General features: G+C 34.8%; 1 protein-coding gene across 4 annotated transcripts in view; it reads right to left on the bottom strand.

Moving 5' to 3' along the window:
• LOC101499597 (ubiquitin C-terminal hydrolase 13-like) overlaps positions 1-12,758 on the bottom strand; it is a 16,295-nt gene that overhangs the window by 3,084 nt on the left and 453 nt on the right. Inside the window, exons 2-26 of one of the 4 annotated variants that reach the window (XM_004501969.3) lie at positions 12,395-12,464; positions 11,678-11,828; positions 11,402-11,559; positions 10,648-10,913; positions 10,339-10,557; positions 10,139-10,247; positions 9,936-10,051; positions 8,669-8,767; positions 7,842-7,951; positions 5,666-5,740; positions 4,892-4,970; positions 4,658-4,804; positions 4,179-4,259; positions 3,934-4,053; positions 3,476-3,598; positions 2,922-2,999; positions 2,741-2,829; positions 2,555-2,663; positions 1,924-1,992; positions 1,563-1,673; positions 1,285-1,340; positions 962-1,139; positions 789-890; positions 635-706; positions 276-341 (exon numbers count right to left, since the gene is read on the bottom strand). In XM_004501969.3, the coding sequence (XP_004502026.1) occupies positions 276-341; positions 635-706; positions 789-890; positions 962-1,139; positions 1,285-1,340; positions 1,563-1,673; positions 1,924-1,992; positions 2,555-2,663; positions 2,741-2,829; positions 2,922-2,999; positions 3,476-3,598; positions 3,934-4,053; positions 4,179-4,259; positions 4,658-4,804; positions 4,892-4,970; positions 5,666-5,740; positions 7,842-7,951; positions 8,669-8,767; positions 9,936-10,051; positions 10,139-10,247; positions 10,339-10,557; positions 10,648-10,913; positions 11,402-11,559; positions 11,678-11,828; positions 12,395-12,464 (2,853 nt within the window). Of the gene's footprint in view, positions 1-275; positions 342-634; positions 707-788; positions 891-961; positions 1,140-1,284; positions 1,341-1,562; positions 1,674-1,923; positions 1,993-2,554; positions 2,664-2,740; positions 2,830-2,921; positions 3,000-3,475; positions 3,599-3,933; positions 4,054-4,178; positions 4,260-4,657; positions 4,971-5,665; positions 5,741-7,841; positions 7,952-8,668; positions 8,768-9,935; positions 10,052-10,138; positions 10,248-10,338; positions 10,558-10,647; positions 10,914-11,401; positions 11,560-11,677; positions 11,829-12,394; positions 12,465-12,758 lie in introns of all 4 variants that reach the window. The other 3 variants (XM_012716292.3, XM_012716291.3, XM_004501968.3) reach the window with 3 other exon arrangements.

Below are 12,758 nucleotides of genomic sequence, written 5' to 3'. Positions count from 1 at the left end.
CGAGTATATGTGAGAAAGAATAAGAAAGGGAATGCAGGAAAAGTGTGATTGCCTAGCTGGCATAGTGAGTTAATATTCCACTAATAAATAGGAGTGTGTGGGGAAGTAGTTGGATGGTTTTTTTTTTTTTTAAAGACAGAAGAAACACATGCAATTGGAGAATCATAATTGAATACTTAATTTAGTACACTTAACCAAATAATTTTGTTTGAAACAATAGCAAAAAAAAAAAATATAACAAATCCTTGAGTCATCAACACAGATTAACTATATACCTTGTAAATCTTGTGATAGAAGACTTCAAGCAACCTTAGTTCGGCATCAGTATGAGATAGCTCCACCTGGGCAACAATAGCAAAAAGAGAGCATAATATAGAACTATACTATAGTTTCATGTGAAAAAGTAACATGGAGGAAAAGCTGGCAATTTATTTAGTCAACATTGAAGTCACAACTGCTCAAAACATGCAAAGATGGCTTCACCTAAGTGGCACTATTGTTTTTTCTTCTTAATTCAGATGAAGCCATGCATGCTAATTTTGTGCAGTCGTTGCCTGTGGCCATAATACGGTGCAAGAATCTTATCTGCAAATGTAATGTAAGCAGTTAAAGAATCAAAGCTTAACAGTTTCACCTTTGTTTTAAGATCATCAAGGACATCTCCAACAGTGCTCTGCTTTGGGAGTCTGATGGTGTGACTAACCACCTGAGTTACAATTTAAAGAAATATAGTGAAGAATGAGAAAAATGTATATGAAAATAGAAAAGAATAAGCTCACCATACTCACCTCGTCCTTGATGGCATGATGAAATGCAACTTTCAGAGTTTTCAAGCCTTGTAATTCGGGTAGCGGGATGTCAAGCACTTCATAGTATAATATATCTGACGTCTGATATTTTAGAGAAAAATTAGATGACTTTTTTCAAGAACATATATTAAAAAGTATTTAACAATTAATACCTGATTGTAATGAACTAGCATATCAGACAAATGATCGACGCCTCGGTACTTAATAGGCTGGGGTTTTGGTTGTTGAGAGTAGCAGTTGTGAGGGGTAAGACGTATTTTGGATGGATCATCCAGGCCAAGTTGTTGAGCAACTCTCTCCACCACATCATCGTATGTATAAAGCCTTGACCTAGAAATCAATTTACTTAGGAGTATAAGAATAAGGATGGAAAGTTCAGCATAATAGTATATAAATTCTTACACCAGCACTCGGGTAAAATAGTTCCAAAGTATCAATTATAAGAAACTTTTCTGACAAGTTCCGAGATGCTTACATCTCCAAGGAAAAGTCATCCTCCTTGGGTCTGTCCAGAGATCGAAAATGGACTACCTAAGAGTAGAACAGATTGACAATCAATTTCAGCTGTTAATTCTTAAAATATAAACATATTGAACTTAAAGTTAGCTTCACATACAGGTACGCACAAGCCTATGCGCAGTGATCGTGATTCGTTAGCAAAGGTACTTTAAATATAAAAATTCTGCAAGGTTTCATACCCACATCGACTAAAACCAAATAAACTGCATTTAATAAAGCAAAAAATGAAAGTACCTGGCGATTGTGAACATATTCTAAATATGAGGGAACATCTGGATAGCGGACTTGTTCCTCGCTATCGATAGCCAGAGCTTTCTGAAAGCATACAATATCTCCATCCTCCAGCTACAAATAAAAAAGAATACAGTCAATAAATGTGCCAATAGAAACAGTAACGCAATCGGAAAAGTTGGTTCATGTATTATTTTTCAATCATGGGAATATTAACATAGGAATTTGGATTCTCATGTTCGGTAAAACCCCTCCAAAAATGTTCCCAGTCTAAAGTGTTTTCTGGGAACATTGTTGCCCAACATACCCACACTTTCATCCCAAATGCGGTAAACACCCATTTGCACATTAGTCATGAACATACCTGGCTTGCTCGAAATGTTACTTTCTTATCAATAGGTTCACACATAACATTTGGTTCAAACTTAATCTCCTGCACAAAATAGAGCTCGATCAGTTCTCTAACTTTACAACTCACAAGAACATTCTCATCCAGATCATAAACAAAATATGCACTACAAAAAATTTCTTTGAAACATGATGCACTCAATCTGCTACAATGCTCTTAATGCCACCACAGTAAACATAATGGCTAAAACACAGATATAGAACATAATGTAAAAATATATACTGAGCTTGTGCCCAAAGGTAACAGGTAAGGAGCTGGTGGCCACCAGTCACTTTCCAACTTATAACTCAATAACATATAATAGAAAACATATACATTTACAAAATGGAAAAAAATTAAAAGTTTTAAGAATTCACGATTCCGAAAACAGAAGAACACAAGTTATAGGTAATTAAGGCTCTAACACCAGAATTTTGCAGCACCTTAAATAACACAAGTTATTGCACTCGTGATTACCATCCAAGCCACAAATTCAGTTGTTTCATTAAACAAGAACTGACCTGCTAAACTTGAACAGCAAATGAAGGCTGCTTTAAATCTACATAGATTATCACTGAATTAAAGGATAGATACAATACAAACCAACCTCATAAAGTGCAATATCTTCTTCAGGATCATAACCAGCCATTTCATTTAGCCTTGTTATGATTTCTGATGGCTTGCCAGTACACTTCACAAAGAGCCTTCCGACATAACTGTCATTACAAGGAAATAAATATTGTGTCAATCCAGGTTCTAGACACTATGTTAAAACAAATAAATTACTCAGTACCGAAGCTCTTCTTTTTCAGGATCATATAGCTTGAAGAAAAGTAATATATCATCCTTTGTCTTGTCAGGTGGTGCAATGGGACATAAATCCTACACAAAAAATACAATTTTCAAAAAGATTGTATTTGGATATTAATGTTTTGTGCTATTAAAATATTAAAGAAATTTCATAATAAAGTTACCATCCCCTTCTCCACCTCCAAAAACAACTTCAGTTCTGCATTGTGAACCTTGTTTGACACTTCTCTCAATTGCCCGACCTACAAAAGCACTCTCAGAATTGAGCATTAACTAGACAAGAATCTCAATCAAACATGTGAGCATTCTTAGAACTAGAAATGCAAACCACAAGACCAAAACAATATGGAAAATACTTATACAAGTTGCATTTGTTTTTATTTTGAAGAAGTGGATAACAGTTAGCAAAAGATGGAATAGTAAATAAATGACAAGGGAGAACCCCCAAATAATTAACTATACATCCATCCTAATAAATGGAATCCAAACAAGCAGATTGCTAGGACAATCATGTAGTTAGAAGGCTGACGTTAGGTGACTTGCAGCTGTATTAAAAAAACATAAAGGTGTTTCCATGTCACAGTAGGAGCTTAAAATTTTAATTGTACAGATCACATCACCCTTGAATCATGAAACCCAACTATCAGAGAAAAGGGTAAGGGGAACAAAGAAGGGAGAACACAATGTGGAAAATCTCCAAGCAAGCAAGAAAAATTACAGTTTGTGCTTCCTCAGCATGTGTCAACGGTCTATTAGGTCGATAAGTATGGTTTTGCCGCTTAGCCCATAGCCAAAAGCGCTGAAATTGAACTGGTACGCCAAACTCTTTTGCAACCTCTTCCTGAATATCACAGATTATGCAAACAAACATAAAAATCAAACCTATATAATATAGCTTTTGAACAAAAACTCTAAAACAAACTAAGCAATCATCACACATTATAAATTATTGCCACGAAAGATTTCAGATCACATTGATTTGTGCAATATATTTATTATCTTCCAAGCATTATAACTTTCAAATTTTAATATTGGTGGAACAAAAAGATCTCTGATAAAAGAATGTTTTAGATAACTTTCTGTGAAAAATAATAATCTGCCCTCTGTTCCAAATTGTTCCATAAAAAATTACCAAAACCAAACCACCAAGTGTACAAGGATGATTGATGTTGATACCTTGAAAACGTTAAAAGGAGTCTGCTTTTGTACACGAAAACTCCTCACTTTGTCGTGGTCTACAAGATCAAAGTAGATATCTTTTCCCATCTGCACTTCAATATCTTCATCTCTTGCCACCTAAGAAATATCATGACATCAGTAAATATCAAGTGCAATTTGATTGTGCAAATTCTGAAGTAAAAGACAAATAATGCTCAATTCGGTTGATTCCCAAAACAAAGTCAAGGTCAGGAACTAAGAACCTTTATAATTGTATAAAGATGGGCCTCGGCCTTTTCTTTCTTTTTGTGCTCTTTTTCTTCTTGTTCTTTCTTCAACCTCTCCTGCATCAGTCCATTACAAAAATTCATGTCAGACTTTCATAATACAGAAAACAAAATAATATAAAGTATGAGACTGCAGCAAATTGAACTAAGACTAATCTTGGGTCGAGGTTTATAAATTATGCTGCACTTCTCATTAGAAAGCAAATTTAGAGTTTAAGCTTTTAAGGAGGGAAAGAAAAGATAAAACGGGAAAAGTTGATGCCAGTCATTAAGTGTATTGCAACAGCTGAGCTGTGACATACTGACATGCATTATTAGATCCATTATCAAGTAAACAGCATCTGAATTGATTTAGAATGTTAGACCTACAAGTACATGACAAACATAAAACACGTTTCTATTTAACTTGGCTTACTGCATTCTGAGTACTAAAAGTATATAAGATATATGCTCACCCTTAAATGTTCAGCAATGTCTTTTTCATCCACATTGCATATGATTTTGTCCTTGTCACTTTCACGTATATACACCAGCATATAAGCATTTGAATATTTGGTGAATTTAAACGGTGTATTATTGAATCCAGGATTTGTCTGGGGTAACTGTTGAAGCACAAGTGATTCAATCAATAATAACAGACAAGATTCAAAAGGGATAAAACGCCATGACAATGGAAATAAAGCAATTACCTCTTCCTCACCACCATATTGCTCCTCTAATGCTCGCTTATTGTCTTCTTTCGTCACCCTCTCGTCGTCAAATTTGTACCTGAAACCAGTCCCGTATCAAATATCATAGGCAGGGACAGAAAGCCAAAAAAGGAAATTCAAAACAGCAGAAAGAAGGCAAAGCGCCTTCAAGTACGTAGCATGGGAGTCATGTTCAAATACAACAATTATTGGAACTATAGTAATCGACAAATCTAATAAAAAATACCAAGGAACAGATGCATCCAGTGCAATTGCCTACAACTACAAGAGCCTGATTTCAAATATTACTTAGCATATGATTCATGCAACTAATCTCCCATTACACACTTCATATGATAGAAGTATAAGTGTAGAACCCATGGAAAGTGTCAACTAATAAACATAAAATATAACAGTCTTTACATGATATTTTTGTATTTATTTGACTGAGACTCACAACCATCCTAATTGCTGATTCATTTCAACAGTGAATGAGCATGAGAACATCTGAATCTGTAACTTTCGTGAGACAATTATATGGCCTTTGAAACATAATATGTATTGTAGCTACCAGGATGATTATACATATAAACCAATAGATGCTTGTAACATGATCTGAGTTCTTTAAACAATTTGTATTCACTAACAGCGACTAATTGGTTGTCATATGTAGCCTACTTATGCATGGTCGAGCTCCAATCACACATGCACAACTATATGCTAAATCAAATAGTGGTGAACAGAAGTGATCTCTACATATACTACTATACGTACCACTGTTCAGAGAGAGTTGGCCTGATAAAAGCATAATAATGCCCACCGTGCACGCCCCCACTGTGAACCAAAACACTGGGGAAAAAAGTAAACATAATTAAAATATGCTACAAAAGAAAAGATCAAGGACTAAATATGCATAAAACTAATTCCACAGTAAGACCTTCAGTAGCACAGATAAATATAAAATTATAACTTCTAGTTCTATGAAGTTCATTAATTAAAGAACATTGCTACTACTTAGTAGAAATATTTTATTAAGTTGTATACAAAAAGAAAACAGTGTATAATAAATAATAAATCGATAGTCAAAGAAAAAGTAATTTGAGGTAACTACATACTTCAATTACAAGCATTCAGTCAACCCAAGGTTGTCAAGTTGAGAACCTGCCTAGGATCGAGAGGGGGTTGCATGATCGAAAAACGCAGGATCGTAAAATACTAGTGTGTGTGTGTGTCTGTATTGAATCCTATCACATAGCTGAGTGGGTCTGTTAAATATTTAAATATTATAGGGCATTTAAAAGTAACCCTAACTCTATCTCTTCTGCAGAGGCACCGCTATCTGTCATCTTCTTATCATTTTTTCCTTCTTCTCCCATGTTCAGCGTGGTAGCATCGTTCTGTATTCTGCTTCTTGTGTTTCCTTTTCCTCTTGGCTAGTGCGTCCTTGAAGAGGAATGGGAACAGAATTGACGAAAAAGATAAACGGCCAATGAAGACTAGGAGGGAGGGGGGGAGGGAGCGATGGAGGGGGAGAGAGAGAGAGACTACAGCAACTGCTGAGAGAGGTTGGGTTTCCTCTTCCTACTCTAGCAAGAGAATGGTGAAATTTTAGGGTAGAAAAATGGATAACAGACTGGTTTTGTTGGAATCATGGGAACTTGGATGCAATCCCACCATAATCTAACTTGTGGCCATGAGATCGTTAAATCATCTGATCCCGGGAGCTAACTTGTGATATTGACAACAATTAATCAGTCACATTAATTCATACAACTTTCATGAAATGCTTTTCATAAACAGCATTTCCCTCAAATATGTGTATCCCAAGTGATCAAAGAGAAGATTTTACCAAACGTCAACTCAACTCCCTTATTTTTAAACTTGGTTTTGAATAATTACAAAGCATACAGGAATATGTATAGCAAGTAGCGTATAGCCGCTACTTCGATGTTTAGGGAAACGATACAAGAAATATATGTGTATACATAAAAGCTAAAAAATACAAGAATACACCCAGTCAAAGACATAATCATAATTAATAATCAAATATCGTTGTTACTTGTTACATACTCATACCCAATACAAAGCAAATAAGTTTTAGCCTCTAAGGTTTGAAATTACTCATCTAAGCACTTAAAATAAATACAAGTGATTCTTTAAATGGAATCACTACAGGGACAGCTTGGTTCCTTATTATTTTTTACTTCCTGCGGATTTTTGTTTGATGGGACACCAAAATGTCGGAGAAGGGGCCACTAGAATGCAGCACAGTAGAGGAGGGAAGAGAAGTTATTTAGGGTGTAGGAGGGGAGACAAAGCCACTTCAAAGGTGAAGACAGGAGAGGCCTATTTTGTTGCCGATCAGAATTTTGGGGTTAAATGACCAAAAAATTCCCAAGAAAAACATATGGAACAACTATAAGTTGTGGGCATATTTGGATTTTTACATGACTTTACTGTAGCAGCCGCTATTTGGCTGCTACTAAAAACAGCAATGCAATAGTGTTTTGCGTAGCACCTACGACCGCTGCAGCGGCTGCTATGGCCCCTATTGATTATGTGGACATGGCCTTACTGAAAACTAAGGTTTAACATGATGCATCATTTGATCCAGGTAAAAAATTAATCAAGAGGAAGATTTCAAAGACACTTTAACATTTTCTTAATGAGAATTTTTAGTACAACCACACAATTCATGTTTTTCTGATATAAAAAGCATTAACTAATTGGAATAAGTATAAGGGGAGAAAATTCTACCAATGAAAGCAAGCATTAATTTAATGGAAGATAAAATCTAGAATTATGTACCGAACACCCACTATCAAATAAAAGATCGCAAGACAACACCAATGATGAAAGGGTGGAGTAAATAAACAAATTAGAAAGGTAATGCCCGCTCAATAAAGTCGTGCATTATGTAACTATACTGCAGATACTACCATTTAGTTACCTGTGAAGCGTATAAAGATTGCGGACACTCCTATCAGCATCAGGTGATAGATATTTTCCATTCTCACGATCAAGATCAAGTTGTAAAGGAAACTCATAACGGTCATTAATCTACATAGTAAGGGCATAAAGAGAAGAGAAGATTATTATCACATGAATTAAAAAGGAGTGCCATCTCTCCATCAAAAATGAAGCAGAAACATAGAAACTTGCGATAACAGCGGATCCCTGTGCTCACTTTTCAAAAAATATTCCTTCTATCTAATGGTTTCAAATGATGGAAGTATATGCATAAATACAACATGACGATCCTCTCCGAACACCGGTAGCGAGCAAAAGAAAAAAATCAACAAAAGTATAAAGTAACAACCAATGCCCTTGGATTTTCATTTTGTATTTCGCTTCCATAATATGCTATCCTTAAAATTCTAATAAAGCTGCTCAAGCTCTGGACAAACAAAAGTCTTGTAATACCACCAATACCGACCAATTTAGTACAAATTGTCTCGCAAAGACCATATACATGCCAAACCACATTCTTGGAAGTAAAATGGTATGTTAAAATACCATGAATGAGTTCATGCTAATTAACAATGATGAAGGATAACAGTAGCATGCCACATCTTCATAGGGATTTTATAGCAGCACTGGAGCACACCAGATGTATCTTACTCCTTAGTCTTTACAACGGTTATGTCAATTGAACCTCAATTTCAGTGCACTGAGTAGTGAAGATTCTAAAATAGAAAGACACTACTAACTTCCTTGCATACTGAAAAACAAAAATCAAAGGAGGGTATAAAGCAACCTATTTATTGCACTACCAACCTTAACCATAGTATCCCGCATAAAGTCATATTCAAATCTTTTCAGTTGAAGCTGAAGGACAGGAGGAAAATCAATAAATAGGACACCCTTCTTAGCATCCTGAAATAATGGTACCAGTAAAATGTACGTCAGCTTATGAACCAAACTCAATAAAAATTAAAATACTTAGATGCTTGCATTCTGGTAAATACAACAAGCGATTTAGAGAAATATCATTATATTCTATCAAGCACGGACACCTCTAAAATTAAGTGTGTCACCGAGTCCAACACCCATATGACACCTCAAACAAGTGTTTCAAAATAAACTTATTTTCTTTGCTTTAACACCTCTTGGAAAAATCTCTGACACATCTATGGGATTAAATTTGTGTCAAAGCAATGATGATTAATGAAGGGGTTAAAGATATTAAATTTGATTACGTCATGTTTAGTTTTTCAATAGTAAATGAATGAATGAATGTGAAAAACTAACAATTATATGCAAATATATATATATATTTATATATATATATACCCATTGGTCACATCTCAGCCACATCTACAGAGGTTAAAAATGTGTCAATCAATGATGACGAATGAGAAGTTAAATACATCAGATTTGGTTACAATGGTTGACTTTTCAGTGGTAGATGGATGAATAAAAGTGAAAAACTATCATATTGTGTTTTAGAATATTTTTCGAATGAAACAAATGAGCAATTTCGATGCATATATATTGATTCTCAATTTAGATATTTTATAAATAATCATATTTTCTTCAATATAAATAAATATGTGTTGGTGTAGATGTCCTATGCTTTTTATATTAGCAATGCCGCCGTGTCGTGTCCGAGTTTGTGTTTCATAGATTATATTGCTCCAACGAAATAAGCAAAATGTTTGAAATAGACAAATAATTTCCTACTAAGTCATTTAACAACATTGGAAGCTGGCGAGCTAACTTCAATAAATTGAATCATACAGCATGTGGTAATTTTATATAGGCATTAAAACAGTCAGTCATAGCATTGACAGACATCCAATGGCTGTTACCAGAACAAAAATACCATTAAAGTTCTTACCATACTAGATGCAACACAATTTCCTTTTTTTACTTTTGAATTGGCAATAGTAGCTCATAGTTCATAAAAGACATTAGAATAAAAATATAAAAAAACACACACAAAAGAAAACAGAAATCTTCTATGTTACAAGGACATTAACTTCTCCAAACGACACTAGAAGTTTATTATAAGCCACTTCAGCTTTTATCAATTAGCACTAACCTGCAAACCATACTGTTCGGCATGATATTTGTTATCCCCCTCAAGACGTTCAACTTCAACATACTTATCAAAGGAAGCATATACATCGCGACAACCTTTGACATCAAGCTGAAGGTCTAACGTGCATATATAAAATTAAATTAGTACCATGTGACAATGCGCAACTAAACAAATGATTGAATTTACAACGCATGAGAAAGTACCATAAAATGACTCCTTTCTAGTTGATTTGTAGTCCACATTGATGCACTCTATGTAGTTCATATGATGTCCTTCGAACAACTTTTGTATAGTTCCCTCAACAACGGTTCCCTAACAACATATAAAATAAACCACAAACATTTGATACTTTGATTCATCAAAAATAATCATTAGCAAAAATATCAAAGGTTTTTTCTGCTACCTTCATTTTATCTTCAAGTTTTTCACAGAGGACCCTATTTAGCTCTTGAACATCATGTTGCATGAAAGAATCGTATGTATCCCATCCAAAAGATTTTGTCAGCTCCTTTGTTGCAACGCTGGTGTCACTGTATTGGAGCTTGTAGAATAAACTTTGTAGAGCCAAAGGGATGCTTCCAGAGGGCATATCATTCTCAGTTGTTGGCATATGGTACACAGCCTGGAATGTAATATCCAGGAATCAACTTCCACACTATTCAATCAGACAAGTGAACTTCGGGCAATACAAAACAAGATTAACAGTTCAAACCTTTCTAAAATAAGGAATATGGTACAGAGTTTGGAGTAGAGAATTCATATAACATGTAGCTCCTTGGTTCTTAAGCCCAACATAGCCGGTCTCCTTCTTTGAGTCATAATTCCAATAGTCAACAATCTTACGAACAAGAACCTCGGCTTCAATTATAAGAGTATCATTCACGAGATACCCTCTACTAGGATCATACAATTCACCAAGAGGCATGAAGGATGTGAAACCCCAATCACTTTCCCGTGCATTAAATTGATGTTGTGTGTCTGCATAACAAGTAAAATCAAAAATGCATGGCTTAATAAAAAAATCAACATTTTTACTTCCTCTTTCTTTTTTTCTTAAATTTGATACAGGTAATTCAATTGGGAGAAATAGATCATAGAACTCATTATCTCATCTTCCACCTAATTTCCTAACATGGTGCAAGCAGTTGCAAACAAAGGTTAACAAAATTGCTGCAAACCGATATTGAATTCCGAACACAAGGGCCAAGATCAGAAAATAAATTAAGAAATGCAAAATAATTAGTGTGTAAAAGTGTCTCATGATTTATTACAATATATTATAGATTATTTATCATAAAATCATTTTCAGCATGCAATTGAGTATCAAATGATCTTGCACCCATTAATTGCAACATAAATCTTGCAAAATTCTTCACTTCAATTCCAGAAATGTTGCATCCAACATACATTTGTAACTAATGTGAGCCATTTTGTAACAAGCGTAAAGAACCAACTGGAAAGGCTACCTTTTCTGACGGAATATTTACTATGGATTTGATTAACAATTGCCAAGCTAAACTGTGCATATCTACTCCAACCATAGGGCAAACTAGCTGAATCTGCGACATCCAAATACATGGACAAATAGTCCACATTGTTTCCTTTTGGGAAAATAAGGACACGCCTATCAAGTATAAAACAGTGTTAGGGAGAGTAAATCACTGAAATTAAGTAAACATAGCAGAGTATATTGAAAAAAAGAACAGCATTAGCAAGTTTTACTAAATCTTTAAGAAACATACCATTTATAACTACCAACAACGAATACTTCTGAATAGAGCTTCTTTGTATTCAGCCTAGTAAAGTTGTCAATTCTCCATGTGAATCTGGATTGTGGAGGATCACTGACAGGCTGGCTCTCCACAGTATTGGCAGCTTCAGGTTGAGCTACAACTAATGATCATCGCAAGAAACAAAAGAAAAAAAAAACAATTACTTATCATGTTTGCAATTATCACAAATCATTAAACTATAAAAGGGGGGGAGTATGGCATTACTTAACTACTACACCCTCCAATAGCTTACCATGAAAAATGACTAAAAAGACAGGCGACATAATTAATTACAAAATCTACAAAGACATTGAAATTTCACAAATTCCAAAATACAGAGCAATCAGCAACTGGACATTTGGACTTTAGACTATTCTCTATAACTTTAGATTATTCTCTAAAAAGCTGATTAGAACAAAAATTGATCCAAACAGCACATTTACTGAAGAACTTTCCTCATTCAAAATGTGATAGCATGAAACGCAAATTGCCAATTTTTCACACACTTGTCCTCTCCATCCCCTCTGAATTTCTCAATTTTTCAATCAAGCAATAACGCATAAACAACTTTCCCCAAAGTCTTCAAGCAATTCAATTAGATCACACAAAAACAAACAAAACAGTAAAACACAGAGTTGGTTAAGAAAATATGAGATTTTCCACACGGATCAGTAAAACAATAACTACCTTCCATTGGCTGATGATTGTTATCTGGCAAATCAGCGTGAGGCACGAGCACCTCCTCATCCTCTTGCTGCTGCACGACAAAAAAACACATCACACCCTAGTTCGGATCCATCGTGATATCAAACCCCCAAACAAAGCCCTAAAATTGAAGCTCGAAGTGCACCGAATACAGAAAATTGCGTGGAAACATTGAGTCTTTCAGATCAAAAACATTATAATAAAATTAAAGAAAACAAAAACCCTGTGAGTAAAGTAGAAATAAAATTGACCCGAACCGTAAAGCAGAAAAACGCAAGTAATGAATAATTAGAAGCATATAGAGTGAGTGAGTGTGTGAGAGAGAGAGAAGAGAAGAAGGTTAGGG

Source organism: Cicer arietinum, chromosome 5 (genome assembly GCF_000331145.2).
Source record: "Cicer arietinum cultivar CDC Frontier isolate Library 1 chromosome 5, Cicar.CDCFrontier_v2.0, whole genome shotgun sequence".
Classification (NCBI taxonomy): Eukaryota; Viridiplantae; Streptophyta; class Magnoliopsida; order Fabales; family Fabaceae; genus Cicer; species Cicer arietinum.
The sequence above is the reverse complement of the archived record's forward strand: the minus strand, read 5'-3'. Positions and strand labels throughout refer to the sequence as shown.